Source organism: Scleropages formosus, chromosome 1 (assembly GCF_900964775.1).
Source record: "Scleropages formosus chromosome 1, fSclFor1.1, whole genome shotgun sequence".
NCBI lineage: Eukaryota > Metazoa > Chordata > Actinopteri > Osteoglossiformes > Osteoglossidae > Scleropages > Scleropages formosus.
In genome coordinates this window covers 16,065,735-16,082,083 of record NC_041806.1, presented here as the reverse complement: position 1 = coordinate 16,082,083, position 16,349 = coordinate 16,065,735, and the positions used below count along the sequence as shown (strand labels likewise).

The 16,349-nt window shown below is 44.5% G+C and overlaps 1 protein-coding gene across 2 annotated transcripts; it reads right to left on the bottom strand.

Annotated features, from left to right (window-relative positions):
• Positions 1 to 1,761: 1,761 nt before the first annotated feature.
• lig1 (ligase I, DNA, ATP-dependent) lies at positions 1,762 to 11,775 on the bottom strand. Of its 2 annotated transcripts, none has more exons than XM_018757968.2 (27): positions 11,527 to 11,775; positions 11,100 to 11,174; positions 10,352 to 10,517; positions 9,447 to 9,621; positions 9,131 to 9,247; positions 8,786 to 9,016; positions 8,416 to 8,536; positions 8,182 to 8,274; positions 8,010 to 8,066; positions 7,797 to 7,855; positions 7,470 to 7,583; positions 7,138 to 7,304; positions 6,933 to 7,009; positions 6,427 to 6,518; positions 6,245 to 6,344; positions 5,970 to 6,055; positions 5,767 to 5,882; positions 5,530 to 5,625; positions 5,106 to 5,216; positions 4,916 to 4,987; positions 4,672 to 4,816; positions 4,477 to 4,559; positions 3,871 to 4,023; positions 2,956 to 3,009; positions 2,460 to 2,603; positions 2,236 to 2,328; positions 1,762 to 1,987 (listed from the first exon to the last, which is right to left on the bottom strand). In XM_018757968.2, exons 1-27 carry the CDS (start codon positions 11,541 to 11,543, stop codon positions 1,907 to 1,909), a joined length of 2,895 nt encoding a protein of 964 aa, XP_018613484.1. In that variant the 5' UTR covers positions 11,544 to 11,775; the 3' UTR covers positions 1,762 to 1,906. The 2 variants fall into 2 exon arrangements, with proteins under 2 accessions (XP_018613484.1, XP_018613483.1); XM_018757967.2 differs by having other exon boundaries at positions 9,447 to 9,624; positions 11,527 to 11,774.
• Positions 11,776 to 16,349: the final 4,574 nt, after the last annotated feature.

Below are 16,349 nucleotides of genomic sequence, written 5' to 3'. Positions count from 1 at the left end.
GGTTGCCAGCCTTGAGTCACAAGGAAATGTCTACGGCGCGAAGGGATCAGCGATCAAATCACATAGGAAATAGGGAGCCGCTGTTCTCAAAACAGCAATGTTGTTAAAGACACGTCAAGAGCATATACACGATGCCATTAATCGGGCAGCGCTGGCAAAAATCTGCTTGCTATTCATGCGCTCAGTCTATAGAAGCACAACAGCAATGCCGTGGGCTTGGGCCAAGACAATGGGTGCAACTGTCGTTGCACTCCTCTCCTTCTCCTCCTTTCTTTTGCGCTCTCTCTCCCTCGCATGGCAGAGATGTCACAGAGAGCTCCAAAGGAGGGATGCAGGGAGGGGACGTGTGCAGGAGAACAAACGCATTGTTGTGGCCTGAGAGGAGGTCTTTGTGCACAAGACGGACGGCACGAGTGGGAGAAAGAGGCGAAAGGCAGCGGACAAAAGACAGAGGTGAAAACCGACGTCTGTCAATCTCAACAGCCTCAAAAAAAGATTCGGACACTTATCCCCCTTTCCCTTGCCCACCTGCAACAAAGACAAACACGCAGGTTCTTCTTTGACTTCTGGGCTTTTACTTGTAACAAAATGAAAATAGACCTCTGGGTTCTCAGTGGAGAATTTGTGTTCTTGACAGTTCTACATCTGGACGCTCCTATGGATACTTACCTGAAGGGGGAAGAAACAAAGTACATAATCTCCTGTCCAATTAATGTGATCCCACAAGACAGGGAGGCCCCTTGGGTGCTTCTAATGCGCCCCCCCTCCCCTCCACCAACCCCATTCCTACTTTGATCTCAGGACCACTATTCTGTATACTTGGGGAACTCACACAGCATCATTTGTACAGTTTTCCAACCTCACTAAGCGTGTACTTTACAAAAGCACAAAGCTGCAGTCCAGCAGTTGCTCTGAAAACATTTGAGTCAGCCTTAAGTTGGTAAAGCTGGGGCAGCTAGTAGTGTAGTGATTAGAGCTACTGCCTTTGGACCCAAAGGTTGCAGGTTTGAGCCTCACCTCTGGCTGTAGTACCCTTGAGCAAGGTGCTTACCCTAAATTGCTCCAGTAAAATTACCCAGCTGTATAAATGGGTAAATAACTGTAACCCTAACATCATAAGTTGCTTTGGAGAAAAGCATCAGCTAAATGTAACCATTTTAATTCAACTGTACACTGCTCCAAAAGTAACTCTTGAGAAGAAACTGCAATTTCATCAAACTATATACTAAAGAACCCAAAGCTCTTTCTCAACATGCTTTATCAAAAGTCAAAGTTGGAGGAGATGGAAAGCACTGAATAAGCAGAGAACAAAGAGAATTTAAAAAAGAAAAAAAATATTGAAAAGGGCAGGAAAACCACACTTTCCATCTTCAGTCCCTCAAACGAGCACAAGCATCACACAAAAGGTCTATTATCTAGCCTCCTTTTCCCCAGAAAAACAATCCCTGCTCAGTACAAAGCCCACATGCGCCTCAGCACACAAACACACACTCCGCTGTGGGAAGAGCGAATGTTGCTGCAGTGCACGTGTGTGTGATGTGCGTGATGCAAGCTTCTCCCATTACAGATCCCATCGTGCAGCTCCCAACCTCAAGGCTGAACTCCAGGGCTCTCCAAACATGCCCCGTTCATCTGTACTAAAAAGTGGACATGGAAACAACACACCACCGCTTCTTCCCTGAAATTCACTTTTTTATTTCAGCCACATATTAACATATAAAAATTATTTACATAGGTCTCATTTTCATATTATATTTTTTCTGCAACTCCCAGACATAAGCGAAAGATCCATCGTAGTACCAATACTTGTACTACTAATATAAGTAAAACTAAACCTACTGGATGGGTAACTGGCTGTTATGATACATAGCTGTCCAAAGCCAAGGAGCCCTTGAGCACAGGGGGCTCAGTAGTAGTCCTCTGGGTCGGCTCTATCGGCAGCTCCCTGGTTCTGGATCTGCTGCTGTTTCCGGTACAGATCTGCAATCTGGGTGGGAGGGAAGCAGAGAAAGCCCGTCACTGGCAAACTGGTGGGAGCACCACAGTGAACGCGCTTCAAACCAATCTTGTGGGCCGCTTCTAGAAAAGGGTGGGGGTGGGAAAGAGCACGTCCCCCCCACCACCACCACTTAGCTGATGCTATAATGAGGAGCAACACAATACATAACGTGCCCCGTTTTGACACATACAGCGACAGAAGTATGGGAACACACAAAATATAAAAGACTTGCCCACCTGTGCTCCTGTCGTGGAATCTTCTGGTTTCTTGTCATCTCTGATTCTGAGGAAACGAGGGAACCGTAGGGAGATGCCCTTGTCTGGTTCCACCTTACATGGAGAAAAACACACCAAGGATGAGAAACAATTATAGTCGTTCATTCTTAATTCCTCAGTAACAATTGAAAGCAGACAGACATAGCAAGTTACAAGTGTTATGAATGTGACAAACAGGAACTGACCAATCCCATGGCAGCTTTGTGAACTGGAGAGAGTGACAGGTCAGCACACTTCACTTCCCACACTTGTACCGCCTCCAACCACACGTCAGGCTCAGCTGATTGGTCAACGCGGTAGTACGGACGGAGCTTCTGCAACACATGTTCCTGAAAAGAGCAATATATGAGGGGTGGCTTCTGCAATACATTTACATTTATTTATTTAGCAGAAGCTTTTCTCCAAAAGAAATTCCAATGAACTCTACGCAGTCTTATGTATGTCTTCGGACTGTGGGAGGAAACCCACGCAGACATGGGGAGAACATGCAAACTCCACACAGACTTGAGCGGGGGATTGAACCTCTGTCCTCTCGCACCACCCAGGAGCTGTGAGACAGCAGCGCTATTCGCCGTGCCACCTGTGCTGTTGCAATATTTTGTTTCATAAAAGTAGACAGTTAGCTGCCAAGGGTTGCACAGTCGCCACAGAAGTGTCATAGTCAGGCAATCTGTTCTGTACCTTGAAGAAATTAAAATGCTGCTCCAAATCCTCATCCTTAAAGCCTGTTCCAATCTGTGGACAAAAAGATTACAGAATTATACCAGACAAATTAGAAAACACTAAGAGCGAGCCAGTAACTGACAAAGAACGGTGACGGTGCAGGGCCAGTAGAAAGAACTGGCCTTTGACAAAACCAGTATGAACTGTAAGCTCAACAGTGTTCATATCCCAGAGTTCTTTAACTTGAACAGAACCCCATCCCAAGCCCAATACGTACATCATCTGTGACATCTGTGGCAGAAAACTCAGGTATGACCTTGGTACATAAGGACTGAAATTTTCAGTGTCATAAACAAAACTTTGAAATGTAAAAGGCACAAAGCAAACGATGTGTGAGCACATAGTTGCAACAGATGGAGAAGTGCAGGGCACGCATCTGCAGGCCACTGCACACTATGAACGTGGTACGAAAGATGCAGACAAGACAGCAGCTTAGGAGGCAAACCACATTCCTAGGCTTACGCATAATTAAATAACTACTCACATTTATGACAAATAGTACAAGGTACTGTGCCAAAGTCATCTTTATCAGTGATGTTTTTCTTTTCGCCTGGAAAATGGGACCTTTTTCTTGGCCTTGGGAACTAACTGCACATACCGTAAAGGGAACTAGGTTTCTGATGTGCAAAATTTGCCTTTTGAGAAGCTTCTAGAACACAAATTAAATCTGTAAATGAGTGAGGCACAGCTGTATTATTAAAGTCTTCCAATCTCACAATGGCATTTTTTCATACTGTTGGAGATGCAGTTTTAGCGTACGCAGCACTTCCAGTTCTTCCCTGAAAAGCTGTGACAGTTTCGTCAAAAAGCTGACAGATGGGTGAAACAAAGGCCAAGCCAAGATGGCATACAATGACACACGGAGACAGATACCTTGCACACAGACTGGTACTCCTCGTTCTCCTCGTCGTAGCAGGCTAACAGGTAACCCCCATATGACCCCGCCCTCTTGCCCTTGCCCAGGTAGGCACCAATCACACACAGGTCCACGGTGTCCCCTACCCCATCCAGGTAGTCCTTTTTCAGCTGGCAAATAGACAACGTAATTTCTGTATCATATACCATCCCACATTTCTTACAAATTATTCTATGGATTTTAAATCAGTCTTTTCTCCAAAAAAATTACATGGAGAACTCATATGTATCTGTACAAGATGTCATGACAGTAAAGCTCTACACCCGGTGTGAAATACTTTCGTTACCAGAGTTGCACATTGCTTTGCAAAAAAAAAAAAAAAGCATCCACTAGATGAATAAATGTAAACAGGAAGAGTGTGTAGATGTAACAAAACCAGTGCACACCAGGTTTGAAAATAAATGTCTGTGAATGATTCTGAATGACTGCAGATGAGTCATTCACATGTGTGGTAAGTATATATCTGATCATCACACAGGAGTACATAAGGCCTGTCTATATGTCTGGAGTACAGAGGGGTATGTAGGTGTAAATATGAATTTTCCACTCCTCAACAAACGTACCTTGAGCCAGTTGTGTGAGCGCTTAGCGATTTCATAGGTGGCATCCTTCTCTAAGGTCTTCACCATAAGACCCTCACAAGAGTCTGGGTTCCAAAGCAAATTACAGAGCTTAATTAGGACCCTTCACCATAGTAGAACTCGAACCCTCATTAAACACGTACATCTCGGCATCGGGTTAATTACACGGGCACCCACCTCGAACAGACTGCTCAAGGAACTCGGCAATAGTGTCCGTGTTGTCTGAGTCAAGCGAGCGGGCAAACATAAACTCCCCCTCACGCTCCTCAAAGCTCTCTCTCAACAAGGCCCTACGCCAGGAGAGGGGCTCTCTGACCAGAGACTGGAGAGAAACCAGAACAAGTCATGACTGTCATGATCAGCACCACTGCTATACACATCATCATCACCAGCATAATTATTCCAGGCTTTGTTTACGTACCTCTCCATTCAGGTAAAGCAGGTCAAAGGCATAGACACAGACCTGCACCTTGATGTCAGACGCATCCACATCCTGCAAAACACAAAAGTTTGTAAGAACACTACATGCTGCAAACATTTTCATACAGGAGCTGGCCACAATACAAATGACACACACAGTTGCACAGAGCACCACAAAGAAACAGGGGTACCTTTCTCTTCCGTGTCGTTAGCACCTGAAAGGGCTGGATCTGCTTCTTCTCCCTGTCCCAGGCCACTGCCTCCGAGTCAAGCACACAGGAGCGCACAGAAGCCTTTTTTACCTGGCAGATGCAGACCACCAATTACAACACAGCTCCAGAAAGGACTGAATGAGCACACTGGAAAATGTCCCAGTGATTCCGATGTCCTGGAATCCTAAGCTGTTCCTGTGACAAGCAAAAGCTTGGCGGCAAAATGGTGAGATGTGTTTTATTACTTTACAACCACAGGGGGGCCTCAGTGTTCACTATTTCAGACGAGAAGCGTGAGCTAAGCTGCAACCTCTAACGTAAAAAGAATATTACTTGTACAATAAATAAAAACTCCAGAGACGATATGAACTGGGAGTATTTGTGCTTGTGAGCTCATCATTACTTGTGGTACACGAGTGATGATGTCTGGATATTTAGTCGTGTTGTCCTCCTGATTGCGGCTGAAGATGCGAACCTCCCCATTCTCCAGAATATGGATCTGAAAAACAAGACAGCCACCAATTACTAACTACAGTGACTGACTGCAGAGAAGACCCAATCACAGGGGATATCTCGAGCAGTTCAGACAAGTACACGTGAGCACATGGTGCACATGCAAAGAAGTTAAACACACACTTGCCTGTGCTCTCTCTCCATCATACTTGTATTCGCAGGTAAACGCAGCTTCGTCAAACCGCTTCATCACCTCAGACACACCCTTAGTGGGGTGAGCCAGCATGGGCCTCAGGGGGACTCCTGAAATGGTGGGGGAATGAAAGAGCAAAGTTTAAATTATGGCCACAGCAACACCGAGCTTAGACAAACAGGCAGGCAGACAGAAACCTGGCGTGAGCTTGCAGTGCTGAGGTAGTTCATCAATTCCCTCCTTCAGCAGGACTGGAACAATGACATCATAGCTCGGCATCTCACTGACAGGAGAACAAGTATCTCATAAGAGTTCATCTACATTCAGTCAACCTTTACCAGCTAAAATTCATAAACCTGAATTGGTAACTATGGTAACACATGGTCAATGTGCCACTGAAGTAAATGCTAATTCTCTAGCTGCTCTCCACCACCTCAGTTGGCTCGTCATCATGCCAAAAGCCTCATCTTACCAGTATGTCTGCTTTAGAATGAGGGTCTTTTTCTCAAGCCAGGTCCTGCGGGTCTCTGAGCTCATGCTCTTTCCAGCATCAATCACCTGCAGAGGAAACTCTACATAGGGAGCTTAGTATTATACAGTGCTGTTACAAAGGAGGTACACTCACTTCTGGCCTCAGAATTACTTAATACTGACCTTGCCCTGGAGGGGTCAGGCACACTGCTTGCGCCAAGGCCGCCAGTACGCTCTGCTCTGCCAGACCAATCCGCAGCTTCCCAGCCAGAGACCTGTCAATGAATCGCACACCAAAATAACTGCTCAAGTACAGGGGTATTTCACCAGCAAGAAAACACATAGCTAAATAACTTAATTGCTATACTTAATAACAACAACTTAATAAATAGCTATAAATGTGTCAGCAAGTAACTAGTTTCATTCTCCGCAATTATCGGCAGGGATTAATTACCGGCAATTATGTTTCGTTATAGACAGTTCAGACTTTTGTCAACATACTTAATAAAATTCCCCAGTGACATGCAATACTACACTCCACAAAATTCCATTTTCACCCAGAATCCACCAACATCAACTAGGTGCAAGTAACATGGGTAAGCTGGGTCTGGGTAAGTTGTCTAGACTCTGACAGAAGTAAGAAAATTTACTACAGGCAAGAAATGAAGCCACAGGTGACAGAAACTCACCTCACGATGTATCGGGCTTCAGAGTGTCTGCAGGCCACAAACAGGCCTTTGATGATGTCAATTTTTTTATTCATAGACTTGAATAAAGTAGGTGTAAAGCAAGGGGGAAAAAAACAGCAGTACAATAAATTTAAAAATATTCATATTGCAATCATTATTTAATAACTTTGAATTGATAATTATTAATACAAAAAAATACACTCACAGCATTTCCACTCATGTTGGCTATGTCCTTGAGCTTGCTGAACACACCAGCCGCTGTCAGATTGGCCGGGGTAAACATCATTCTCTGGTTGCTACGTGAGCTCTCGGCCACCAATCCCAGGTCCCCTTTCTCCTGAGCCTCTGCCTTGATTTTGTCCAACTGTCGCCCTGGCAACAAGCAACAGACGGAAGAAATTAACAACTAAGGCCATAGGAGAAAGGAGGAGAGGAAAAGGAAAAAAGTTGACACAAAAAAAGAAAGAAGAAGAAGAAAAGAAAGAAAAAAAAAAAAAAAATTGGCCCTGATCAGAATGTGCTTTTTTTTTTTTTTACCGGTTGCCTGGGCAACAGCCTTCATCAGCACAGTTTCCCCAACTCCGAGCTCCATTCCCAAGTAAGCAGGACCCAACTGGTTCAGACACAGGTATATGCAACAGAGCAGGTCATCTGGAGAGAGAAAGTGATGCCATGTCAAGAGCTCTTACACACACACAATGGATCTGTAGTCCATGTCTACTTATTCAGTCACCCCTCACTATGACCACTGTACAGTCTACCACAGTGAGGAGCAGTGCTTACGGCAGTGGACTTGCAAACTACTGATTGAATTCATATCCCTCCTTCCTCCCTCTTTCAGTCCCGATAAATACAGAAAGTCACCTGGAGAGAGCGCCACCACGGAACGCAGCAGGTTTGACAGGGTCTCTATGTTCTTCAACCTAAGAAAGCAACACAGGATGTGGAAGGCAGTAAGTACGCAAGGAACATCCAGCTGGGGGAGAGTTAACTGTATCACCGACTTCTGCACAAGAAAAACCTCTATATCTACAAACAGAAAAGTTCAAGTCCAATAGAAAAAAAGAGGTGCTGCACCTGCCCATTTCCTCCTCTATTTTCTCAAACGTACGAGCAACAGCCAGATAGGGCACCCTAAAAGACAGAGCCATCACTGAAGAGATGCTTGTGTGCATGGATCTTAGTGGAAAAAACACAAAACGAGCACTACAGTACTGGTACATGTGCACAAAGGCACTTTTGCACTGACCTTTGACCCTGACTCCAGCAGGCATGCTCCACAGGATGGTAGTTGGGCCTGGATGGATCATACTCAGTCTGGCTCAAAATTCCAGCCTTTCCACTTAAGAAGAACAGTAATTAAACATGGAACAGAAATCTTCTCAGAAAGAACAGGGGTAACATTATTGCAGACTGCCTGTATTTATACCCACTACAGGGGGACAAGAAGGTCTGCAGACTGACATCTCTCTCTCTCAATTACCTTCTCACTGTCCCTTTCTCATTCCCCGCTGCCTTCTCTTTTGTTGCACCCAGCTGTTTCTCTCCTTCGCCATTCACAGTCTCCTCTGATTTTTCCAGTTTTGCTGCTGCTTTCCTTGGTGCTAAACAAGGAGGTCCAATTTCAGTGAACACCAGGAAGTATAATGGAGGGGGAACATTATTAGGCACAATTCTTCAGAGACAAAATATCTGTATAACTACAATACACTGTGCAAAGTGTAAAAACACCTTGAAGGAGAACAAACTGCAAAACTTGAGAAATGTCAATACAAAGTGCAAAACTATTCACAGAAGAAGGCACAGAAACACTGCAAAGAGGCCCAGGGTGTGTCAACCTGACAGAAACTCACCAAAGAAACTGCTTATGGGCTTTTTCTTCTCAGAGTCTGCTTTGCCTTCCTGCTTTGTCACTTTTGGAGGACTCTGATCCTCTTCAACCTTTTCAGTATTTTTTTCTTTCTCTTTAACCTTTCCCTCCATTGTTCCAACCACCTGCTCCTCCTTATGCTCCTGTACTTCCATGCTTTCGTTTGGATCAGCAATATCTTTCTGGTCCTCTTCTGCAGCTTCAGTCTCATGATCTAAATTGAGAATGAAAGGTTACTGTAATGCAGAACACAGAGACAAGACAATAAGTAAGAAGGAGGTGAAAAGGGGAACTGGGGGTGACAGGTTGCAATTTTTTGGGCTCCCACCTGACACTTCTGGAACTTGCTCTGTCCGGGACCTCTTTGCTTGGTTTCCTTCCGGTTCTGTTCCCTCCTCACTGGTACATCCACTGTCCAGCTTTCTTTTCGGAAAACGCTTTCTGGCTGCAAACATGAAAAAATGTAATAGTGATCTAGAAGCATTACCAGAAAAACGTACAAATTTAACTGTAATAAATGGTTCAAATAACCTTCATAGCCCCTGTTACCTGGTTACCATAATTACTGCAAAATACTGAGAATTCCACTTTATATTTGTCTGTATGATTTTAATCAGAGAAATACAGCAGACAGAGACACTAACCAGTCTTGCGCTTCAGGATTCCTGAAGGGGAGATGGAGGACGGGGTGCCTGGGGATACTGAGGTGGCAGGACTATCTGGAGTACCTGAGGAAGCTGGAGTAACTGGTGTAGAGGGAACAGGTGAAGAACCTGGAGCAGCTATAGGAGATGCAAATGCAGGTGTCTTCCCTACTGTCTGCTGGAGGAGTCAAAATAAAAATAAAAGGTCATTAGAAATAAAGAACAATATATGGTTAGTTTAAAAACTCATCCAGATAACTGATTATGAAGGTTAAAGACGATGTGACTACAGAAACCTCCTTAGATATTCATTATTCGGCAGAATTAATATTACTAATATTACTAATATTTACGGCAAAATTTACCTATTTGTCTGCTTAGCTTAAAAATATATACCTTCATCGTTATGTTTTCTCTAACAATAGCTGGGCAACAATTAAACTTTCTAAGCTTTTCCGACCTAGAAAGGCAGGCAAGGCTTCTGAATTGAATTAAATTGAGGTTTTATTACTGAGCTGTGCAAACAAATTGTGCCAATAATTAGTTGCTTCTAGGTAAGACTGGTAAACTATGTTTGCTACCGGTCACATTTTTGTTAAGTATGGTACTGAAAGGATTGTAATGGGACCGGATTAGCAGCAAAAGCCTACAGCACAGCAGCTTGTGTTGGCAGCACATGTAAAAAACAACTGGCTCTGCACCAGATGCTGCTTTTGTGGGACTCTGGTCGAGTCCTGGTCAAGGACAACACCAGACACAACACCGTATCTCATCCTGTAGCGATGAGAGCTCAATACCTGAGACACAATGACAGGAATAGTAAGAGAATACAAACACAACAGAAGACCAACGTTCCTAGAAATGCACACATTCAGGTGCAGATGTCAACCACACTCCAAGCTCACCTTTCCAGGAGTGAGAGAACAAGCTTGATTGGCTGCCTGCTCCTTCACAACAGGCTGTTCATCATCATCGCTGTCTATGATTTGCCGGCAGCGCTTTGTGACTTTCTTTACAGGCGAGTCACATTCCTGCAGCCCATTTTGAGGTTTTAGTGGCGATTTAACTAGTCTAGTGGAAAAGCATGTGTAAGAGAGATTGTTAACATGGTGCTACAAAAAAATTTAAAAAACTAGCATAACTTTGTCCAAAATTGAAATTACATTAATTCAACACACTGCATGTACAGGACCCCAGGTCTTACAAGGTACTCTGGTATTTGTGATCTACCCATCCCACACACAACCCAGTATAGCTGCATGTGCACAGTGTGTCTAGAGCATATGACACAAAGTGTAAGACATGCAGTATCTGTATTACATATGTATTCAACCATTATCTATAATCACTTGTCTAATGCAAAGGTCATAGCGGTGTGAAGCCTATCCTACACGTATAGGTTGCAAGGTAGGGAACATCCTGGATAGGAAACCAGTCCACTGGAGGGCAATCATAGTCACTGTCACACACAGAGCAGCCCAAACATGTATGTTCCATACAATGAACACAGACTAAGCCACATTTGAACCCACAGATAAACACACAGCACAAGAACTCTGAGGCAGTGCTAGCTAGTGTACTGTACAGTATCTATAACATGCAAATAGCCTGTGATCATGACCAGATCACGTGACTCGACCACCCCACCCTTACTCTGTCCTCTCTTTATTCTGTCCATCAGTTTTTCGTCCCTCCTTCTCCTTTTCTTTCATGGGTTGAAAGAACGACCTGAAGGAGCAAAACAAACACTGTTCACAGAGGATTTTGAAGAAGCAGGACTGCCACCGTTACTGTCACTGCTGGGTGTGTAAGCTGCTCTCGCGCGCACACACACAAGACAAGAGTCAAAATTTCCGGTTGGTTAACTCACTGTAACAAGTCTAATAAAGTATTCAAAACAACTGCCTCATTGAAATGTAAATGGACAATATTAATTTAATCATTAACCATTTTATTAACTGAAGCAGCTGCAAGGTTCACCAACCCCGCCCGTGGTGATAAAGTTTAAAATTTACCTTTCAGGAAACACACACACTTGGGTTTTTGATATGTTTTAAAAAAGATAAACAACAGTACTCACGCGATGCTGCGCTGCATGACACACGAATGTTTATTTTTGCTGCCTTGAATTTCGGCACAAATTTCCCTCGGTTACAGGCTGCCGCGCGCGCGCACTTACTTTACCCGCGCTTCTTACCGACAAACAAGGCGCCGCCGTGAGGTCAAGAGCAACCGCTCGCTTCCGGTGTTTTGAGTTCCGGCGCGCGCAAACGTCTGAGCATGCGTGTAGACAAAGTAGTTTTTTTTTTTCTTTCTTTCCTCCTCCGAAGTTGCACGTCGAAGTTTCCTTGGTAAAATTACTCCAGGGTGTGTCTTGCTGTGCATATTGGCGCCCGTATTTAGAGAGAGTAGTCGAATACACATTTAAAAGTGCGGTACACTTTGAATTTAGTCACTTTTAGAATTCATATCCACATGACGAGTTACTATTTGTGTTCCATCAAGTTTACCCATGCCATGCATGCACTCCTGTGTGTGACCTCCTTCCACTAGTGATTTGCCGGTTATACAGGTGGGTCATGATTACCTGGAGCAATTGAAAAAAAATTGAGACGAATACGATTTTCAATCCAAGCAAGGGTACAGTTACGCGGCGGGGTTCAAACCTTTGACCCCCAATCTAGAACGCCGGCAGCTGCTAAGACTCTGCAGTCTGCTGCCTAATAATTTAGCTATTGCGAGTAGCATCATCATAGACAGAGATCATGGCATGATGGTAAGCGAGTGACTACCGATACATATTTTTACCTTTTCAAAATTGCTTAATGTTCAAGGGATTGAGGCATACATACATTTATTCATTAGCAGACGTTTTCTCAGAGATACGATCATAATCATGATGATGAACTCAGCCTTTCGGAGTATAAGATAGGGCCTTAAGAACTTTGATGGCTATGAATAGTGCTCACCCACTCAGCTAGTTACTGTGTCTTGTTGTAAAATGTACAAAAACCTGCCCGCGGCAAGAGTCATCTTGAACCCATTGTATGGAACGAGCTGTACGCCGGCGACGCGCGTCACCTTTTAGCGCGCAACCGCAAGGTCCGCTACTGCCATCTACTGTAGAGCAGGAGAACTGCAGCACGTGGCTTCTTGCTAGAGCAGCGCTGGGGGGGGGGAGGGGAGGGGAGGGGGGGGGGGGTGTCCTTCAGTTTTCTAAAGTAAGCCTTCCTCCATCATTGCTGTGCACCTCCTCTGGGTACCATTGTTCACATTTTATTCCTTCCCCGGTTACACCACAGTAAAACTCTGCACATTATACAAATAACTGTCGTACAGGTATTTATTACAGGCTGTTCACATAAAGTGCATCATGCTGAACACAGCGCATACAACAGGAAAGAGACCAATTACCCTGTAACTCTTTTTTTCCCCCACTGAAAGGCGCTGCTTTCTCTCAGGCCTCGCCGCAGTGCGTTGGTGGAATTACTTCCCCATGTCCCCAAGCAGTGGAATGATAGAATTCCTCTGAGCCCTTTAGGTGGTAGAATGAACAAAAACTTCTCTTATTCCTCTCAGCGTTACAATGATAGCATCTTCACTCATTTGTCCTCATGTGAGAATGATAGAATTTCCACATATTGCCCTCAGCAATAGAATGATATAGTCCACACTCATTTCTCCTCCTGGCAGAATGATGGAATCGCAGCCTATTCCTCTTAGCAATAGAACGATACAATCTTCTCTCATTCCCTCCCACTTTACAATGACACAGTCTTTTCTCTGTTTCCCCATTTTTTAAATGGGCGGTTCGCTGTCGTTGAAACAGTACAGTTATTAACCTCTTCTGACTGAGAACTTAAAACGTTTCATCGTAATTCTGTGTCCCCTTCCTGATAGTGTCCTCAATTTGTATGCTTTAATTATGACGGAATGAGCACTTCTCTGTAAATCACAGCACACGATGATACACCTTTCTCTACACCTGTGGCTGTGCTATAATCAGACACACCAAGCCAAACTATTTCTGTTACACAAACGACATTATGGAATATTTCAAGGACCGCTTTACAGGAAACAATATTTTGTTATAGATTTCAGTAAATACACCACACGCAAAGTTGTAATAAACAGAAATTGGAGGGCACGGTCTAAATGACACAATAACTCGGATGATAAAATAGTCTAATAGCGTGCTTGTAGCTTTGCTGTAACAATTAACAGTAGGAAAAGATGTTTCTTGTACAAGGGTGGAAAATATGCACATCTACTGATGCTTAAATTGTCAAAGTGAATCTTGATTTCCCCTCCTCTTCGCCTTCTCTCCTTCCATGGCTTTCTTCTTTGTCAACCCCTTTTCTCTCTCCCTCCCTCTGTCCTCCGAGGACATTTCTGCTGTAGCGGCCGAAGCTCCACTCCCTGCTGGCTGCCCAACCGCTGAGAGCAGGAGGGAGGTGGAATGCAGTGTTGACTGATGGCAAACCTGAGAGATCTGATTGGCCAGAGCCCACAGTGGGTGGGATTGAGAGATAGGACAGCTGGCCCTGCAGAGTGTGGGTCTGCAGACAGGGGAAGGGCTTGGGCAGAGAGTAGGGCAACCAGGGAGGCCGTGGCATGGACTGCGTGACTGTCGATCAAAAGAGAGATCCAGAATTACTGTTCGTGGCTCTGTAACATAGTAGAGGGATGTTAAAATATAAAACACAGTGCGCTTTTATATTTCCTTTGGTGATTTGCAGACACAGTACAGAAAATTTTTGTACTGTGATTTTTGGTAAGGGAAAACAAAATCACACACACACACATTTTCGGAACCGCTTGTCCCATACGGGGTCGCGGGGAACTGGAGCCTACCCGGCAACTCAGGGCGTAAGACCGGAGGGGGAGGGGACACACCTAGGACGGGACGCCAGTCCGTCGCAAGGCACCCCAAGCGGGACTCGAACCCCAGACCCACCAGAGAGCAGGACCTGGTCCAACCCACTGCGCTACTGCGCCCCCCTCTGGAAAACAAAATCATATCAATAGAATTCATTACGCAGGAATCATTGATAATATGCTTTAACATTTGTTCATTTTGCTGACACTTTTCTCCAGCGTGACCTGCATCGATTCTGAACTGGTATTTAGGCCAGGGGTGGTTCTTGAATGCACTGGCAGAGGGGGCGTTTTAAGACATCAGTTGAGGACCCATCTGTTGCTGGTATGCGCTTTTGTCTGATTTTATGAGATGTACGTTGCTTTGGAGAAAAGTGTCTGCTGAATGAATAAATGTAAAAGTAGATCTTTTCGCTGTCAGAAATCAATGCATGTTTCGAGGTAAATTTTCAAGGAACAGAGACAAAAGCGGACAAATTATTGTACGTGCAAGAAATTAAAATTATGACTGTTATTCTTCCATCGCGCCAGATAACTGGCAGAAAAAGAGCTAGCCAACGAGATGTTACACAGAAATACACAGAAATACTCCAAAAACCTGAGCTATAAAAAAATAGAAGCTATTACAAAAGCACAACTAATAAAGCAGAAGTCAAATGTCTGGAGCGTTAAGTGTTAGTTGAGCAAATCATTGTCTTCTCACTGTTGTGTTGCTAACGTGAAACTGAGTTGTTTTAATCCTCTTAAATGGTTCGAACAACGTTTGTGTTCAACCAGTCAAAAAATAGCAGATGTAACTGAATCAAAACTGGAGTAAAAACTTTTCCCTTTATGTTTTCCTTTATTATACATCATACCCTGATTTTTGATGAGGTGGGCAGGATGGAGGCCGCCGCCAGAGTGGACACCGGCTTCCCTTGCCCACCCTTATCGCTGCCCTTGATTTAGGGGACACCTTTGTCCAAGGTGATCCATTACACTGAACTTTCTACAGTCATTCACACGTTCATACAGCAAAGCAGTGCAACAGACGCATACAAACACAGACAGACAGACGCTACAGGCTAATTAAATCGCCGATTCACCCGAAACATGCGTCTTTGGCCTGTGGAAGAGAACCAGAGCACCTAGAGGAAACCCACGTGAACACCGAACATATGGAGAACATGCAAACTCCACACAGAAAGAGGTGGATTTGATCCCACTTCCCAGTACTCACCTTCAGGTGCTGTGAGGCACCAACGCTACCTGCTGCTCAGCACTAGAGGATACATTTGCAGAGCTTGTCGGATATTTCATGCACAGTTTTCTGCTGGATCCTTACCTCTTTCTAGCATTTCCCCTTGACTGTCCCCAGGTACAGCCATCCCTCTGTCTGCGGGGAAGAGGGGGAACTGGACCGAGCTGCTTTGAGCCAGCTAGGATTGTGTCAGAGGAGAGTGAAAGGGAAACGGTGGGGTGAGGATTCCTCGCAGTATGTTTTAGAAAATTAAACTGAAATGGGAATGAAATGTCTGATGTTACGGTGAGGTGTAACTGTATGTGTGCGGTGTAATGCATGTGAACTCGTGCAGAAGTGGAGGGAGGCAGGTTGTGAGTTGAGGAGCAGAACAGAGACCCTGGTGGCACGCCCTTACCTCTGGAGCTTGCAGGGGGCTGCTTGGGTACCAGGGGTAGTTCACGAGGATCAGTTTGCTGAAGTTGAACTTATAGGTGAATCGCTTCCCTTTGGTCTTATGAAGAATTCTCTTGTTGTAATAATACCTGGAGGTGAGAGTGGTTGAAAATATTATTCTAATATTTGACCTCAAAATGCAGATGTAGTTATATTTATACAAATAATAATTGTAATATAATAACGCACAGTCATTATTAGAACAGTGACTATAGTATTTGTAAGATTTGTGTCGTCTACACACACACACACACACTTTCTGAACCGCTTGTCCCATACGGGGTCGCGGGGAACCGGAGCCTAACCCGGTAACACATGGCGTGAGACTGGAGGGGACACACCCAGGACGG

Excerpts from the sequence above, each read along its gene's own strand:
- lig1 (XM_018757967.2), bottom strand. Across the intron at positions 6,056-6,244 it reads ATTCTAAAGCAGACATACTG|TGAGATGCCGAGCTATGATG; the intron begins GTAAGATGAGGC and ends TTCTCCTGTCAG. Across the intron at positions 4,988-5,105 it reads TAACGACACGGAAGAGAAAG|GATGTGGATGCGTCTGACAT; the intron begins GTACCCCTGTTT and ends TGTGTTTTGCAG.